The 19,699-nt window shown below is 37.2% G+C and overlaps 1 protein-coding gene across 1 annotated transcript in view; it reads right to left on the minus strand.

Moving 5' to 3' along the window:
• MAPK11 (mitogen-activated protein kinase 11) overlaps positions 1-19,699 on the minus strand; it is a 40,944-nt gene that overhangs the window by 6,093 nt on the left and 15,152 nt on the right. The window contains exons 2-10 of the mRNA XM_058190290.1: positions 17,162-17,291; positions 15,622-15,680; positions 10,341-10,452; positions 7,558-7,587; positions 7,407-7,454; positions 4,974-5,088; positions 4,395-4,466; positions 3,601-3,680; positions 119-197 (exon numbers count right to left, since the gene is read on the minus strand). Coding sequence (XP_058046273.1) covers positions 119-197; positions 3,601-3,680; positions 4,395-4,466; positions 4,974-5,088; positions 7,407-7,454; positions 7,558-7,587; positions 10,341-10,452; positions 15,622-15,680; positions 17,162-17,291 — 725 coding nt within the window. The remainder of the gene's footprint in view (positions 1-118; positions 198-3,600; positions 3,681-4,394; positions 4,467-4,973; positions 5,089-7,406; positions 7,455-7,557; positions 7,588-10,340; positions 10,453-15,621; positions 15,681-17,161; positions 17,292-19,699) is intronic.

The raw sequence follows: 19,699 nt of genomic DNA on the forward strand, positions 1-19,699 counted from the left end.
CAATTTTTATAACCACTCTCAGTATCAAAAAGAAGATATTTGGAGATTTGCAGTAATGATTTGTTTTCCATTCAGTGACTATTCCTCCTAGAAATAGTAGTGAGTATTAAATATTTACCTAATGGATTTGCTCCACGAAATACTACTTTCAGATCCTGTTGAGGCATGTATGGTAGAGATTCTATATATTTTCTGGCCTGCAAAATGTGAAATTGCATAAACATGCATAAATTCAAAGTTTGAGATTAAATATGACTTGAAAATATGACTTGTGACTGCACTGTTATAATCAAATGTCCCCAAATATTTATAAAATGTACAAATTATATAGCAGAATGAGAAACAGAAGATGAAAGAATTTTTTATCATTCTTTTCATTTATCTTGCTGCTCAATGTAGATTTTAATTAGACAGAAGTCCTGAGCTTTCTAATCTCCTTAATTATATGCACATCTCTAAAAAAAGAGCAAGGACAGATATGATTAGAGAAAAGATGCCATAATTTTCTACTCCAATAAGATCCACATGGGCTGCACATTGTAATTATCATTTAATAGGACCACCAGAATAAAGGTCAAAGGAGACTTTCTTTGCAGGACTAGAAAGATCAAAATGCCATTCTTTCTATAGTGCAAAAAAATATAGAGGAGATTTGGGGGGGGTGGGATGTGTTAGGAAATGTTTGGCAGAATTCTGATGGAAAGAAATGTGGTAATAAGCAAAGTACAAGAAGTTCAGTGTAGCCTTATGTTCAGTGGTGGGATTCAGCTGGTTCTCTCCGGATTGGGCGAACTGGTAGTGGCGACTGTGGGAGGCTCCGCCCACTTGCACAGATGTAATGTGTGAACACCATGCATGTGCAGAAGGCCTTGCGCATGTGCATATGAGGCGCGAGCGAAGCAAGCATGTGCGTTCACATTTGCAAACCAGTAGGGAAGGTAAGTGAATCCCACCGCTGCTCTTTAGCAGATATCTTCCAGCAAGTTAGAAGCAAATAGATTAGATTTCTATGCAAATGAAACAATGGATGTAAATAGTGAAATACTTTGGTCTGCCAAGAGACATTATTTCCAATCTTGAAATCACATATTTTGCTACAAGTTACATTAAAGGGAGATGACCACAATCTCTAATCTATTTGCTTTTATATCGTCTTCAAGGTTTTGGTAACTATCTTCAAATCGCTCCATGGCATAGGGCCGGGTTACCTACGGGACTGTCTGCTGCCACCGATTGCCTCCCACCGACCCGTGCGCTCTCACAGGGAGGGACTCCTCAGGGTGCCGTCAGCCAGGCAGTGCCGACTGGCGACACCCGGGGAAAGGCCTTTTCTGTGGGGGCTCCCACCCTCTGGAACGAACTTCCCCCAGGACTCCGCCAACTTCCTGATCTTCGAACCTTTCGCCGTGAGCTTAAGACACATCTATTTATTTGTGCAGGACTGGACTAGAATTTTAAATTTTAAATTTGGTTTTAATGGGGTTTTATTATTTTCATTGTAATTTTAATATTCGGCCTTATTTAATAAGTTTTTAAATTGGTATTTTATCTTGTATTTATATTTGTGTTTTTTATCAGGCTGTAAACCGCCCTGAGTCCCTCGGGAGATAGGGCGGTATAAAAATATGATTAAATAAATAAATAAATAAATAAATAAATAAATATGCTTCAAATTTAAATATTTCAAGTAAACAAAGATTCATATAATAAACAAAAACAAGATCCATATATGATGAATATTAAAAAAAAACAAAAAACCAATAGAGACTTCCTGTTGAAATTACATCTTTTTGAAGGATGGCACTGCCCTAAGGGTGCTTCTCTAGAAATATTTGCTTCAGCAATTGGTTAATTATGCTAACTAGAAATCAGATGTTTTTATTGGTTGTTTGATACTCAGAAACCCACAATGCGGTCATGTTAAAAACACCAATTTTTTGGAGGTTGTGTTTTTGAACTATATATATAAGATCACTCATATTTGAAAATCAACTTGATAAAAATATGCAACTGAAAAGAACATTGTCAGGAAATCAGTGTCAGTCATGTAACAGATTAAATGAAAAAATTAATTATGGTGCTATTAATAAATCATACTTACATGTTCTGATGATATTTTCTTGAGAAGTTCAGAACTAGGTGTACCAACTACTTCCATTATTCGTTTCAGCTGGTCAATATCTGTAACAGTTTAAGAAAACTACAAGAAAGATAGTAAAGGCATTATATGCACATATAAACTGCCAAACACACACATAGTTCTTTTGTTCTATCTAAAATAGAAAGGAGAATAAAAAGAAGATGGACAGAGATGGACACTTCTATCAACAAATTAGCCAGGCTTTTGAATCAGCATTATCTTGTATCACCAGTCTCCAAAATCCCTGTAGCCAAGAAATTGGGGTGGAAAGTATGAAAATCACCAGGTCTTGTTCTTTAAAAACTATTACATCATATCACAAACTATTTGTCCAGTTCCTTAATTTGCTTCAAGGGCAGCTCCCTATAAGAGCAACCATTAGCAGCTGGCTTTCAGGCTTACCAAACAAATTATGAATTTCTCAGCAGCTTTGGCCTTCAACATTAACTCACAAACTACTGACTGTTGTAAGCTGTGCTTGTTTGCTGGTCATTAGTTAAATGAGACATACAAGAACAAAATTTAGTTAGCCTATTGCAGCTTAAGGACACATTATGTTCTGAGCCTTTATGGCTATTACCGGCTGTGAAAAATAGTCACTTTAGCTGTTTGCTACGTGTTTGCTATAGCAATTTTGCTTAATGTCTAATATTACCTTAAAAGCTTTAAGTGCAAAGCAAGATCTTCAGTCGGTTACCATGTGTGTGTATGTGTGGGTTGGGTCGAGGAGTGGGGTGGGGTTGTAAGAAGGATACAGTCATTTCCTGGAAAAAGAGCCTTCCCTTTCAGCAGCTCTGCCATGATGCATCCAACTGACCAAATATCAACTGCCAAGACATAAATACACAAATCAAGAGACTCTGTACAATCCAAGGCTTGCCCCTCCCACCCACTCTCCCTCCCTCTCCCTCTCTCCCTCCCTCTCTCTCTCTCTCTCTCTCTCTCTCTCTCATGCACACACACATAGAGTACAGGGGTATAAAAATATGATTAAATAAATAAATAAATAAATAAATAAATAAATATGCTTCAAATTTAAATATTTCAAGTAAACAAAGATTCATATAATAAACAAAAACAAGATCCATATAATATGATGAATATTAAAAAAAAAAAACAATAGAGACTTCCTGTTGAAATTACATCTTTTTGAAGGATGGCACTGCCCTAAGGGTGCTTCTCTAGAAATATTTGCTTCAGCAATTGGTTAATTATGCTAACTAGAAATCAGATGTTTTTATTGGTTGTTTGATACTCAGAAACCCACAATGCGGTCATGTTAAAAACACCAATTTTTTGGAGGTTGTGTTTTTGAACTATATATATAAGATCACTCATATTTGAAAATCAACTTGATAAAAATATGCAACTGAAAAGAACATTGTCAGGAAATCAGTGTCAGTCATGTAACAGTTTAAATGAAAAAATTAATTATGGTGCTATTAATAAATCATACTTACATGTTCTGATGATATTTTCTTGAGAAGTTCAGAACTAGGTGTACCAACTACTTCCATTATTCGTTTCAGCTGGTCAATATCTGTAACAGTTTAAGAAAACTACAAGAAAGATAGTAAAGGCATTATATGCACATATAAACTGCCAAAAACACACATAGTTCTTTTGTTCTATCTAAAATAGAAAGGAGAATAAAAAGATGATGGACAGAGATGGACACTTCTATCAACAAATTAGCCAGGCTTTTGAATTAGCATTATCTTGTATCACCAGTCTCCAAAATCCCTGTAGCCAAGAAATTGGGGTGGAAAGTATGAAAATCACCAGGTCTTGTTCTTTAAAAACTATTACATCATATCACAAACTATTTGTCCAGTTCCTTAATTTGCTTCAAGGGCAGCTCCCTATAAGAGCAACCATTAGCAACTGGCTTTCAGGCTTACCAAACAAATTATGAATTTCTCAGCAGCTTTGGCCTTCAACATTAACTCACAAACTACTGACTGTTGTAAGCTGTGCTTGTTTGCTGGTCATTAGTTAAATGAGACATACAAGAACAAAATTTAGTTGGCCTATTGCAGCTTAAGGACACATTATGTTCTGAGCCTTTATGGCTATTACCGGCTGTGAAAAATAGTCACTTTAGCTGTTTGCTACGTGTTTGCTATAGCAATTTTGCTTAATGTCTAATATTACCTTAAAAGCTTTAAGTGCAAAGCAAGATCTGCAGTCGGTTACCATGTGTGTGTATGTGTGGGTTGGGTCGAGGAGTGGGGTGGGGTTGTAAGAAGGATACAGTCATTTCCTGGAAAAAGAGCCTTCCCTTTCAGCAGCTCTGCCATGATGCATCCAACTGACCAAATATCAACTGCCAAGACATAAATACACAAATCAAGAGACTCTGTACAATCCAAGGCTTGCCCCTCCCACCCACTCTCTCTCTCTCTCTCTCTCTCTCTCTCTCTCTCTCTCTCTCTCTCTCATGCACACACACATAGAGTACAGGGGTATAAAACTCGATTTCATTGAGGGCCACATCAAGATTGTGTTTGACCTCGGGCGGGGGGGGAACGACTGGGTGTGTTTGGCCAACTTGACATCACTCATGTCAGGGGGCACCTGTGGTGGCCTGGGTGCTCTTCCAGAGAAAATGGGCTCCTGAGTTCCGTTTTTGGCCGGGACGGCCTGCTGCACCCCTCTGCCAGCAAAAAGGGCCCAGGGTGGGAGGCACACGGCCCTCCTGGCCTCTGTTTTCACTGGCAGAGGCACCATGAGCCGGTCCTTCACTGTTTCCAGGGTGGTCCCGTGGGCCAGATCTAAGCAGTTTGATACCCCTGCCGTTGTACATATCAATAAGAAAGAATATTTACTTTACCTGTCTGATTATAATGCATCCAGTTTAACATGATTTCTGGGGCTCTGTACCATCGGGTTGCCACATAGCCTGTCATTTCATCATCAGTTTGCCGGGCTAAGCCAAAGTCTAAAATCTACAGAATAATGAATAAAGTTTCCTGTCATTTTAGTTATATTAAATGTTCCCACTGCTTTTTATTCTGATTATCAGAACTCATTAAAAACTACACTGACAAGACAACCAAACCAAGAGGGCCAATTTGGTATAGTGGTTAGGTATTGGATTAGAAAACAGGAGACCATGAGTTCCAGTCCTCCCATAGGTATGAAGGCCAGTAGGTGACTCTTTTCCAGGCACTCCCCTTCAGCCCAACCCACAAATTCATAGGTTTGTTGTGGTTGGGGAAATTGGTAGCTGCTTTTGTACACTCCTTGAATTATACAAAACAAAGAGAGGATATAATTATAATCTTCATCATCTCATGATTCAAATCCAGGGAAGTTGAAAAAAACAAACAAACAGCAGTAGTTCAAACTAACAAAGCCCTTCTGCCTTTAAATTACATGACAGGTTATACCTCAATTTTCTGGTCTGCACAGTGCTTTGAGATAGAGCAGAACAAATTGAGGGGTGGCTTGAAGAAAAATAACATGTAATTCTGTTGAACCATAACACAATGGGTTATCTCAGCTTATTTCAATCATCTTCTCGCCATCTTTTCTTAAAGCCAGCACAGATCCAAATATAAAACTGGCAGAAAAGCTGAATTTTGACAGAGGCTCGTGGTAAAGGGCATAAAGTGGACAATATTTTCGAGATTGATTTCAGTAGAATGGTACTATTATCTTAAATATCTGGCTAAAGCACCATCATTTTAATTCACTGTACACTTCAAATCATAGAGAGGCTAGATTTTCAAGATAGTACCTTGATGCTAAAATCTAAATTCTTGGCTGATTTATATCCCTGAAGAAAGACCTTTATGCCCACCAATATCAGGGTGCATTTCTTAGCACAGGGTTGAGGAACCTGTGGGTCTTGCTCAACTCAGTAGGTCTAGTTCAGCATGCCAACCGGCAGGAATGATAGAAGTGATAGTCCACCATTTCACTCCTCATCTGAAGATCCCAACATAATTGTTTATAAGTCAATTCAATGGATCTGATATCAGGTTGTTATACCGTCTGAGGCACTGTTCGCATACTGCCTATTAATCACATAGGTAAATTTACACATACAACAGTGGTTCCAATTTCCAGAAATGGGAAAGTAACATAAAACAGGCATCAAGTCATCTGACCATGGGATGGGAGAATTATTCTACTACAAAAGAACATGTCGAGTTTGTGGGGAAGGCATATACATTTTAGGAATATATCCTTTCTTTTGTAATCTATGACTGCTACAAAGCTCTGCAATGATGAATAAATGACAGCTAACTAGGACCAGCCAGCAGGATGACTGGGGAACTCTGGGAGTTGAAGTCCACTCATCTTAAGGGTTGACATGGTTGAGAATCACTGAACTAAGATGTACAGTTATTGTATATTCTCCTTCACTTAATTATCAGGATAATTTTCTCTTGGACAGGGAATTTTGGAAAATGTTACTGGCAAATAGGAGGGAGATTATTTTATGATAACATTTTCTGGAGCACAGATCCATTCTGGATCAAATAGCACTTCTTGTTGTTCAGATTCTGTCTTTTGCCAGGTTTTCACATTCCATGAAACGGTATGCAAGTGATGAATAATTTTTAACTGCTCTATATAATTGTATACTTATATTATTACCAATGCCCATGTTTATCTTGGAGAAAACATTATTGTGCATTAGTACTTAAATTGGGGTAGAAACATTATTACGTAAGTGACACGTCCTAAAACAGAATTTTGTATCTTAGTATAAACATTCAGAAAAAAAATCAATAGTAATTTTGTCATCTGTTCAGGAGATTCCTATTTGTTGCGAATATATACCAGTTTAATCTTTCTTCCCAAATGTTAGACTTTAATTCCAGCAACGTAGATATGTATCTATTCTTTCATTTATACTTGCAAGGCCTAGTGTGCAACTATGAGCAGTTATTTTAAATTCAATTACTGTCATGAATGAAGATCCAAAACTTCCATAGCAGCCTATTTAATAATCAAGATGATTCCTATTACTTTTAAATTAAATAATCCTATGAATATCTCACTTTCTGTAAATGTTATTTAGCTTAGGGAATAATGGATAATGATTTGCTTGCACATCTTGTTCCTTTCCCTCTCCATCTCTTTACCATAATTTAAAATTTTATTGTTACTGTGTGTGTGTGTTTATATAGTTGTATTGTTTTTAACCGTGTAAGCTTCACAGAGTTGTCTTGTGGTGAGACAACAAATTTAGATAGATGAGATTGGGGGGAGGGAGAGAGGGAGGAGAATATCAAAATAGCATGAATCCTACCCTTAATTCACAGTCTTCATTTACAGCTAAGTTACTGGGCTTCAGGTCCTGAATCAGAATGAAAAGACTATTAAAACAGGGCTAAATTTAAGATGATGAAACTCGTCAGTGGAGAAGTATACAAAATATCCTATCAGTGACTGAAACTTACCCGGTGAATGATTCCAGCAGAATGAATATACTGCAACATGAAGAGAAAACAGGTAAGGTCAAAAATCAGAAATCAGAAACAGTTGAATGAACATGATTTTCAGAAACCATTTGCTTTGACTCATATTTTTCTACAAAGTAAAGTTTTAGTTAGGTTGGATTTATTTCCACACTACAAACTCACAGTGATGAATCATACAAGGACTTCGATTACATTTTAAATGGCATTTTAAAGTGCAAACTCCACCGCTCTTTGCAATCCAATCTAGGGGCCTTGAGAATAAAGACTGCCAGTTAGAAATCTCTTCTTGGAAAACAGTAATCGGAGAAAGAAAAAGAGAGTACAACAGTTTACCACAAAAGATCCTAAATTCTTGGCTGATAGGCTTGTTTTAATCCCTACTCCAAAATGCATGGAACTTCAAAGTCTCAAAAACTCTGCTACATATAAACCTGCATATTCTGTGTCTTGTAAAAAAAATATCTTTTTCTGGTAAGCAAGACTACTATATAGCAGGGGTCTCCAACCTTGGTCCCTTTAAGACTTGTGGACTTCAACTCCCAGAGTTCCTCAGCCAGCTTTGCTGGCTGAGGGACTCTGGGAGTTGAAGTCCACTAGTCTTAAAGGGACCAAAGTTGGAGTCCCCTGCTATATAGCATCACCATGGGAATGGATATTATTTATGTGGATATTTGTGGGTATACATATAGAGGATATATATGGATTTCCCAGGCATTTCAGAAAAGCAAAATCATACTTTGTTCTCAATTTGTTGGGGTCCTGCAAAAACACCCTCTTTGTTCACATATTACAAATTGGTCTTCATGCTTATTGCAGGGGACTGGATTAGATTATGCTTTGGGTCCTTTTCAAATACTCAGTTCTATGATTCTTAGTTCTACTGGAGAGCCATAGCTAACCTCCAACTATCAGATTCAAAAAGATTTGATGTGTAAACATCGGAGTATTAATAATCTTTAGTCAATACTATGCAACATAAATGCCATTGTACCAAAATAATACAATGTATGAGGTATGTTTAACAACAATATAATGAAGAAAGGGAAAATCAATTGATTTCCAAGTCAAAATATAACTCAATACATAACCACATACAATAGTCCCTTCTCCGTCATGAATGTGCCTGCCTTATGAAACAGCTTTCCATGAGTCAAAATACAGAATTGTAATGCTGGTAAGAACACAGGGAAATCTCAATCACAATCTCTCGGTCTCTATCATATCTCTCTCCCTCCTTTCCTCCCTCCTTCCCTCTCTTCTTTCTATAACTTATTTAGAAACTGCACAGAGTTGTTCTGTGAGGGAGACAGGAGATATGGATGGTCCTGACTCTGTGGGCCTCCAGGAATGCAATGAAGACTTGGCTTTTCTCAAGGCACTGAGGCCAGGATGTTGATGGAGCTGGCATAGTGGCTGATAGATGAATGTGAGTTTTATTGTATTAAATGTTCTTTTTTATTTTTAGAGTATTGTATTTTTAGTCTATTTGCTCCCCAGAATTCCTTCTGGTAGATGGACAGTTATGCAAGTTTGTTTAATTAATTAATTAATTGATAAAGTAGTTTTGAAATGGTAGGCTTCACATTCAATATCTTTCCAAATTGGATCATTAACCCTGAAATCTGCAAGGAGAAGCACTGTAGTGCAATTAATTTTATGTTGTAAATCAAATAAGCAGCATCCCTTGAAATAAAAAGCATACAATATTTGATTCAACAGTTCTTGCTATAAGGAAGATCTCAAGTAAATAAATGTGACTATTTATTCATTGGGTGTCAGCTTACACACTGGAGTTAAAATTTACCAACTGAAAGATGTATTCTCAATTCCTTTCAAAAAAAATTTTTTTTTAAAAAAAACCTCAACTTGAGCTCCAAATTTCTCATGCTAAGTAAGGCAGTTGTTTTGTCCCATTTTACAATGTTTCTCGCCACAGTTTTATCACTGAAATTGTTAAGTTAGTAACATGGTTGTTCAGTAAATCTGGCTTTCTCATTGACTTTACTTGTTAGAAAGTCACAAAAGGTGATCGCAGGACCCCAGGATACTGCAACCATCATAAATACATGCCAGTTGCCAAGCATCTGAATTTTGATCACATGACCATGGGGATGCTGCATAATTGTGAAAAATGGTCCTTTTTTTCATTACCATTATAACTTTAAACAGTCACTAAATGAATGGCTGTAAGTCTAGTGCTATTTGTAGCTGTAAACAATAAGGACAGCACAAAGAAAAAGAAGAAGAAAAACGTTCCAGCGTTATTGAAACAGTCGCTTTTACTTCAGCTTTATGAAATATTCTCTCACCAGAGGTGCAGATGGCTCCTACTCTACAGGCATTTTCAAAAATCAGTCAGCAAGCATTCGGTCTTCAGTTTAGCTTCTCTAAAAAGTATATAAAATGTGTAACATTTCAACTGCAGGATCCAATCTGGGTCGGTCGCCGGTACCAGAGGTTTTGTCGTCTGAGGTTTCAGCTCACGTTGGAGTCCATCTTCAGGAAACGTCTCTCTAGCGGTCCTGGTGACCGACCCAAATTGGACACTGCAGCATTATCATGGGACATTTATATATTTATAAATATTTGCCTTCATTCATAAGATTTCAATTGATGATTGTTACTATTTGTATATGAAATTTATTGCCTTACTTTTGCTTTGAATGTATGATGTAGTGGACTGCCCAAAATCCTACTGGATTGCGATGGATTACAAATACTTTAAAATAAATAATTAAATGAAATGTCCCCATGGCTTTTACCTTTAGTCCTCGAAGTAACTGATATATAAGAAACTGTATATGGTCATCTGTCAATTTTTGACACTTCACTATATTATTCAAGTCAGCACCCATTAAATTGGTGACAAGATACCTGCAAATCAAAACCAAGATTATGAAGACATTTACAGTGCAATTTCTTGTCAACTGCAAAGTAATCCTCAGTGAGTTCACAGTCTTAATAGGTTTTTTTTTTAATTACAGCCCTAATGGTTTTATAGATTCAATCATTTTTCAACCGTAATTGCTTTTAACGTTGCTTTGAAAACTTTATTATAACTGTATATATTTCACTAGTACAATTTAAATTTCAAGGCTGTGAATCTTGCGAGCATTTGATACAACTAGGGGCTGATTAATGGCCAAATCTGAAATCTTAATTGACAGAGGGAAATTAGGGATAATTAAACACAACCATGAAATCAGATTCAATGGTTCACTTCTGATGAAAAGAAGATTTTCCCCGTGAGAAGGAAACTTGTGGCTGCAAGATTTTGGTGGAAGTTTAAGCCAATAGCATACAAGAGAAGGACAAAGGCAAGGGACAGTGTAACCTCCCTCACCCACTAAGAAACTGCTTCAGAGAGGAAAGATTACCTCAAAGCAAAGGTTCCAATTCCAATTCCTCTCTAACCTAGTATTCAAAATAGTCATTAGAGACCATGGGAATTAGACTCCAGAAATATGTATCTGAATAGCCATAAATTTCCCACTGCTCATATAGGGAAATATTGGAAAATAAATGTTAGGTCATCTAGGGCAGGGGTCCCCAACACTCAGGCCACAGACCAGTACTAGTCCGTGGCCTGTTAGGAACAGCTGGAGGTGAGCAGCTGTTCCTCCAGCGAGCAAAACCAAAACCAACATCCTGCCAATCTGTGGAAAAGTTGTCCTCCATGAACCCATCCCTGATGCCAAAAAGATTGTGGACCGCCTATCTAGGAGAATAAAATGTCAACAATATTATTTATTTATTAATCCAAATAAGGGACTACTAATCAAAACTCTAGTTGTATGAAGTACCAGGCTATGGATTTCCAATCATCCTTTCAAAACATATCCCAACCTTGGCTCAGAAAAGAAAATCATTATAGTATATATTACTGGAAGTAATTTACTGCTTGCATTAAGTATGCCCCACCAATGGAGATTCTGCGCTGAGACTCAAATGAACAGGCTATTGATATTTCCATAGGTAAAAGTAAAAGTTCCCCTCGCACGTATGTGCTAGTCGTTCCTGACTCTAGGGGATAGTGCTCATCTCCGTTTCAAAGCCAAAGTGCCAGCGCTGTCCGAAGACGTTTTCGTGGTCATGTGGCCGGCATGACTAAATGCCAAAGGCGCACGGAAGCTGTTACCTTCCCACCAAAGGTGGTCCCTATTTTTCTACTTGCATTTTTTACATGCTTTCGAACTGCTAGGTTGGCAGAAGTTGGGACAAGTAACGGGAGCTCACCCCATTATGTGGCACTAGGAATTTGAACTGCTGAATTGCCGACCTTTCAATCAACAAGCTCAGCGTCTTAGCCACCGCGTCCCTATATTTATATATATTTATATAGTCTCCATATTTCCACGGAACTTCTCAATTCATACTTAAGGGTCTTCCAAAAATGGCAACTGCATGGATCCAACTTCATCACACAAGTGTGTTAGGACAAATTGTCCTCAAGCTGCTATCTGTATGTTGTACCAGCTCAGCTACAGCACCTCTTAAACTATATATTTGGAGTCTGTACTGCTGTAAGACTACACGTTTAGGATACAGACATTTTCTCTCTCATAGGAATCCTTGCCTTCCCCTATTCAACACTGGAGGTTACTAGTAGAGTTCATAAGGCACTCTTACAGGCAAGTCCCACCTTTTAGTCAATTTCACAATTCCAGTACTGAAATAAATTGACGAGGTTATTTGTTTCCTGCTTATGTAACTAACATGCGGCAAACTCTTGCCTCAGACCACCCTAGCTTCTGGGTCAAACAAGCTGTTACTCTTTCTCCACTTCCACCTAATGCAGTGGCTCTTCAATTCAATACACACCCATGGCTATCACTGCTGGGAAAATCTAGCAGTAAAACCATGGTATCATGCTCTAACTGTTGCTTAAGAGTGACAACTTGCTGGTCAGACAGCTTTTATTCCATACTAATGGCTCAGACATTTTCAAAATGGGCAAATGCATACTTTTTACTGAAAGCACTGAAGGACAAGGACATTTCTTGGCAGCAACAAGGAGGGTGTTGTTTATTATTGTTGTTGTTGTTGTTAATCATCCCACAGTCAGCCAGATGTTCAGACTGGGTTTGGCATTTTTGTCTACCTATTGAGTCCTTACCAAGGACCTGGGATAGGCAAATCTGGGTGTTACAGATATGTCTTAGGATGGAAGCTGTTCCAAGTAAAGCCTCCTTCTGCAATTGACTGATGGCAAATCTGTCAATGCCTATGGTGTTCAAATGGTGTTCCAGTTGTTTTGGGATTGCACCCAAGGCACCTATTATTATTGGTACTACCCTTACTTGCCTTTGCCATAGCCATTCTATTTTTACTTATAGGTCTTTGTATTTTGTTGTCTTCTCCAATTTTTTCTCTTCTATTCTGCTGTCTCCAGGCACTGCCACATCTACTATCCAGACTTTTTTGTCTTTCTTATCAACAACTGTTAAGTCCGGGGTGGCAGGTGCCTCTTAAGTTGTGTGGCAGGTGCCTGTCTGTCTAAATTCTTAAGTCCCAAAGCATTATCACTTTTACATGTTTCATCCATAATCGCATAGTTTTGATGGCCAGGTCGCAATATTTTGTGATTTTTTCCAGTTCTTTTTCTTCAACTCTGGCATCTCCTGGTACAGCAATATCAATAAATTGTATGCTTCAGTTTTCGACAACTGTGATATCTGGCATGTTGTGTTCCAAATGACAATCTGTATTTGAAAGTCCCACAAGATCTTCACATTCTCATTTTCGACAACTTTTTCCACTTTATGTTTCCATGACTTTTTAGATACAGGTAAGTCATATTTTTTACATAATGACCAGTGGATTAATTTAACAACTTGGTCATGACTAACTCTGTAATTAGTTTGCACGATTTTGCTGCACTCACGTATTAAATGTGAAACTGTTTTAACTTTGTCATTGCAAAGTCGGCAGTTTGGATTGTCAGTGGTTTTTTGTATCTTCGCTTTCATGGTATTAATTTGTAGTGCTTGTTCTTGAACAGCAAGTATTAAACCTTTCGTTTCTTTCTTGATGGTTCCCATCTTAAGCCATGCCCAAGTCAAGTTGTTATCATATTTTCCTTCAATGTTTTTCATTCTCCATGCAAAGCTTTGGTTTTCTATCAATTTAATCTGTCATCCAGCTGTTTTTCCTTATATTCTGCCTTTTATTTTTAACATATTCAAAAGTTTGTGTGTTTTCCGGTCCAAGTTTTCTAGTTCAGCCAAAGTCCAGGTGATGATTCCAGCTGGGTAGCGTATCACTGGAACTGCCTATGTATTAATGGCTTTAATTATGTTTCCAGCATTCAGCTTTGATTTTAATGTTTTGTGGACCATCCTGATGTATTCCTTTTGTGTTGACTCTGACTTTTACATTCAAGATGTTATCTGCTTCCAATATGCCTAGGTATTTGTAACCATCATCCTTGGCTAATGCTTTCACTATGCTTACATTACCCAGTTTTATTCCTTCTATTTTTCCTATTTTTCCTCGCTGCATGGATAATATAGCACATTTTTCAAGTCCAAAGTTCATTTTAATGTTGCTGCTGAACAGTTGAGCTGTGTTGAGTATTGAGTATCAGTGGGGATTTTTGCATACATTTTTAAGTTATCCATGTATAGTAGATGATTTATCTTGCCATATTGGCTTGAGATTTGGTATCACAGTGGAATTTATGCAATGTTGAACAGTAGTGGCGAAAGTGAGTCCCTTTGGAAACTGTAGTAGTATTATCATTTTTATTCATTAAACATGAAACTCAGTCAACTGAACATTCAAAAATCCATCACAAATACCATTGACTGGTGCTAATGGTTGATATGGGTTGCTGCCAGCTTCCTAGGTATCAACCAAGTACCTTTTTAAGATGTACAATGTTCCAAGTAGCACAGTTTTTTGCAGTTCTGCTGGTGTTATTGCAGGAAGCTGCAATTTGTTGATGTATCTTATAAAATTCTTGGACATGGTACCAAGTGTCCCAATGACAATGGGTATCACTGTTACATGTTTCAGCCATAGCCATGTAGTTTTGATGGCCAGGTTGCGTTATTTTATGATTTTTTCCCGTTCTTTTTCTTCAACACTGGCATCTCCTGGTACCGCGATGTCAATAAATTGTACGTTTCAGTTTTCCACAACTGTTACATCTTGTGTTCCAAGTGACGATCCGTCTGTATTCGAAAGTCCCAAAAGATCTTCACCTTCTCATTTTCTATAATTTTTTCCACTTTATGTTCCCATGACTTTTTGGATACAGGCTATTATGATGATGATGATGATGATGATGTTGCTGTCGATTTAATCTTCAATTCGATTCACAGTCTGGGTTAAGTAAAACCTTAACAGGTCAAGTCTTAACCAAGGGCTTTTTGTTTTTGTTATTATTATTTAACTACAAAGGTAAAAATTATCATTCCAGGCCAGCAGGAATGAAGTCAATTGCAGAGCCAGCTTCAAAATGCTTTACGGGGGTAGAGGAATGCAAACAATACTATACAAACTTGCCTAAAGTACCCTATTTACCTTTTAATTTACTATAGCATGTAAAATTTCTCAGAGGCATAACCAGGTTGGTTTTCTGGGGCAAAAACAAGAAATACCAAGTCCTGTAGCATGCCAAAAGCTAATCAACTTAACACAAGGTTATATGATAAGAAAGTGGTTAGTTACTAAGATGCTCTAAGTGAGTTGTTTTCTTAAGCATCTTAATCCATTTAACATTCCTTTAAAAACATTTTAAATTACTGCCCGTACAAAAGAAGATTCAACAAAAGATGATTCATCTTACAACATCCTACTTCCTGTAGCAAACCAAAATCCCTTTTAACTTTCTTCCTATCAGAAAAATGTATTCCGATAGGTGTACTTCATCACAATTGAATATTTTGAGATTTGACAGATGCAACAGAAAAAGTTAATCACATATTTCATTGTATCACTGAAATTAATTCTACTTGTAAACATTTTTGACTATCTAATGCCAGTGCTACACATCCCAGTAAGTTGCCAACTATCAATTTTATTTTAAACTTTACTTACACTTCGTTAAAATTTTCTATTGATGCTGCAGGTGTAAAAACATCTAGTAATCCTATAACCTGAAACAAAAAATAATAATTTCTATTTTACCTAATGAAATGCATAAGATACTACAGGATTTTACACTCTGTATTTGCAGGTTGCTAGACAAAGACAATGGAGACTAGAAATGGAGATTTGGCATACTTTAGTCAACAATATCAGTTGTTTATAACTGCTGAATTCTAATTACTAAGAGTGCAATTGTACTTACAGGTTAATTAGGACTGATTTTTCTTCTTCTTCTCATAGCTCAGATTCAAATTGCTCCCAACTCAGGAACAGGTTTTTAAGAAGTATCTGCCTGTTCAATACTATGTCTACCTACCTCCTATCATGCTTCAAATAAGTCACCACCTTTCATTTACCCTTTTTTTTTAAATAAAGCATTTAACAATAGAGTAAAACATGGAAATATGGATTTATAGGGCAGGATAAAGATACTGATATTGTCACTGGTTTCTACACAACCAGCATTGTAGATACGTTTACTATAAACATATATACTCCTCATTTGGAGAAGATTCAACCTGGGGGGGGGGGGAAATGGCACTCTGTTCTACATCACAATCTATGCCCAAATTAAGAGTTAGTCTGGTTTGTCACTTTAATTTGCAGTAAAACTATGATATGTCTGCACCATCCTGGCTTTTCAAGATTGGATGGAACAGACAAATTTAATCTGGCCATCTGAAAAAATAGGTGTGAAAGGATCAAAAGAAAGAATGGAATACATGAGACCCATCTTTTTTGAAATTATTAGCGCTATTATAGCTGAACTAGTTCTGTACTCTATAATTATTGCAAAGCAAGCTCAGCTTTTTCTTAAGCAAGAAAAAAACTTAATGTAATAAAACCTTTCAAGTGAATCCCTGTATATCAATTAGGCTATTTGATCTTACATTATAAATGAACTGATTTTTTGTGTGTGGTACAATTTGAATGGTTAGCAGTTGATGCTAATCATATAAAAAAAAGTTCTACACTGTTGGTAAATGCATTTTTTCTGCCTTTGTATCTCAAAATTCAACCTTCACCAAAACACTAAAATAAATGCATTTTTACTGCACTTATTTTGCAGAAATAACTTTACAATATCTTTAATGCTATGACTGTCAACTGCCCAAAATAATTAAAGCCACAGTTCTGGGGGAAGGGGTGGTGGTGGAGATCAAAAACAAAATGTAGTATATCTTTATTCTTCGGTACTCTTCATTTACCAATATTCCAGTCCTCTTATAATGAACACTTAAAAGGTTACGTGAATCAAACTGCTCAGACCTGCTAAAGCTAGCTTCTATTAGAACCCCAAACCTGATCTTCACTTGAATGTAAGGTTAACTGAGGATACACAACAATATAACAAAGTGTTCAAGTGCTTCTGCTAAATTATCCTTCTATTATGAATGTGGGATTTTCTGATTACTGCTTCAGTAAAACCGAACAAAAGACAAATTGCCATTTCTATTGGAGGCTTACATAACACAATCTTTCCACTCACATTTTCATGTTTCATGTGCTTGAGTAATCTAAGCTCCCGGTAAGTCCTTCTAGCATGAATAAGGGACTGGAAAGGTCTTGAAAGTTTTTTGACTGCCACCTTCTGCCTTGTTTTGGTATCATATGCTGAACTGAAACAAAATCAAAATATATTTTAAAATTCATCTCAAATGTTTCACTTTATTTTCAAACTGAAAACAGGAATTTATTTTAGTTCTATTTTCAAACCATGATGACTGTTCATTCATGAAAAAAATGCAACTTTATTAGAACTTAACTTTATTTTGCACATCATTATCATTAAACATCCATATATAACCATGCTACTTAACTACCAATGAAGCTGCAATTCTACAATATGCCTTTCTATCAATCTGTCTCAAACACATGGAAAGGGAATTTCCGAGAATTCCTCTGGATACCTTTCTAGTTTCTAGTCTTATGCACTGCAATTAATTTGAGTAAGATATTACATATTTTTATAAAGAAATCAGCGATTTCAGTTTAAAAGCATATGTCATCAGAAATTGGTGATTGGTTACAATGCATTTGGTCGAGACGTCATGAAATAGCTTGACTTGTTAGCGCAATTTGCTTTGTTTCTCTTTCCTCCCCGAGAACCAAAAGAACAGGTACATATTATTCTGTATTCTCTGCAGTAAAGATAGAGACAAAGCACTCATTGAGGTTCCCTGCAATCTTCATAACCTCCTCAAACATCCATTTCACTTCTTTGTCCTCCAACAGGACAGCTCTTTCTGTTGCTCATTTTGTGTTTCAAATATATGTAAAGAAATTATTCTTGTTTCCTTTAAAAGTTTTTCCCATATGTTCTTCAAATATTATTTCTGCAGTCCTTATCATCGCTTACATTTGGAGGGAAGGGTGCTGATCAGAGTTTGAGCTCCTTTTTTCCTTACAATTTTTCCTTATCTGGAAGGATGACTTCTTAACTGTTATAGCTTCCCAGATGCTAATAGGAAGCCATGTTGGCCAGTGATGGAATGCTGCCGGTTCAATAACTGGTTGGATGAGTGTGAGTATGCTTGAGCACACCGCTGAAAATGGAGCATTTAGAAGCTCAGCTGCTTACCTTCCAAGTCAGCAATGGTGCTTACCTTCCAACTTGCAATAGAACAGTGAGGGCGGGGGGAATCAGCTGTGCCGCACAATTGAAATGAGCTACAAAGCAGAAAATAATGGACAGGATAGAGCAGGGGCGGGGCCAACTGATAATCGACACTACCGGTTCGCTTGAACCAATCCGAACCGGCTGAATTCTACCTCTGATGTTGGCCTTTTTCCTCCATTTGGTTGCTCTGTTCTTCCAATGCAGAATACGGTCTAGCAGAGAATTAGTTACTATGGTTTTAATTAACCTTCAGGCACGATGAAGTGATACGAGTCTCTTCACTTTTCCCTTTTGGTGCCTTTTTGCAAAAGTTCTCTCATTTCTGAAAGGCTTCTCCTGCTGAGTCATCAGTGACAGTGTTGGACCTTACTAGCAGTTTTTCATTTGTGTGGTTGCTATATGTAAGAGCATTAGAGTCACTGTTTCCAACTGGTTCTACAGCAGCTGAATCTCACAGCAGATCCTGGACACCACTTAGAATTAAGTGTAGAGTTCTTTCCCCTCTAACTGATTCCAAGACTATTCTAAGGCACAATCACTTACAATTGTTTAACAGTCTGGTTTCTTTGTCATGATCCATGCTTGAATGCCCCCAATCTATGCACAGATAATTGAAGCCTCCCGTTATTACAATAATTTCTCCTCTGCATGCATTCTCTCAGGATCAACTGTAATATTTTATCACAGGAATCTCATCTTAAAATGCGTTTTTAAACAACATCACTCCCATCTCATCCTTTTCTGTTCTGTATTCAGGACAAATCTGTATTCAGGAATCACTGTCTCTCACTATTTCACTGGGTTTTATGTTCTTGTTTACAACCATTAGATGATGATGATAATAATTATATTTTGGTATGGACACCAGCTCCATCACTGACAAAATTATTGGCCAGCACCGACTGGATTTCTCCTACAGATCAATTTTAAAATTGCCCTTTTATGTTTTTCATTTTAGGACCAGCATCCTGGTTCCATCACAGTTCAAGGGAAACCCATCTCTGTTCTGCAGGTTCAACTTCTCCCAAAACATTCCCCAGTTTCTTGTGAATTTAAATCTCTCTGTAGCATTCCTTAAAAGTGTTATCTTAGCAGTTCTATACTATGATCTGCTACTTAACTATCTAGATCAGGGCTGTCAAACTCACATCGTCATGGTGGCATCATGTGACATATTGGGACTTTTTTCCACTTCACTAAACCGGGCATTGGTGTGGCCAGCGTGTGAGGCATCTGGCCCGCGGGCCGCGACTTTGACAGCTCTGATCTAGATAGATAGATAGACTGATAAATAGATATTTATTTTTGTTAGTGATTAGTTAAAACAAATCAAATACAAACTAAAATAAAGTTTTATTTTTCTGTTCTCAGGAAAGGAATGGACCACAAGCACTATCTCTTCCCCAG

This window comes from Ahaetulla prasina, chromosome 7 (genome assembly GCF_028640845.1).
Source record: "Ahaetulla prasina isolate Xishuangbanna chromosome 7, ASM2864084v1, whole genome shotgun sequence".
NCBI lineage: Eukaryota > Metazoa > Chordata > Lepidosauria > Squamata > Colubridae > Ahaetulla > Ahaetulla prasina.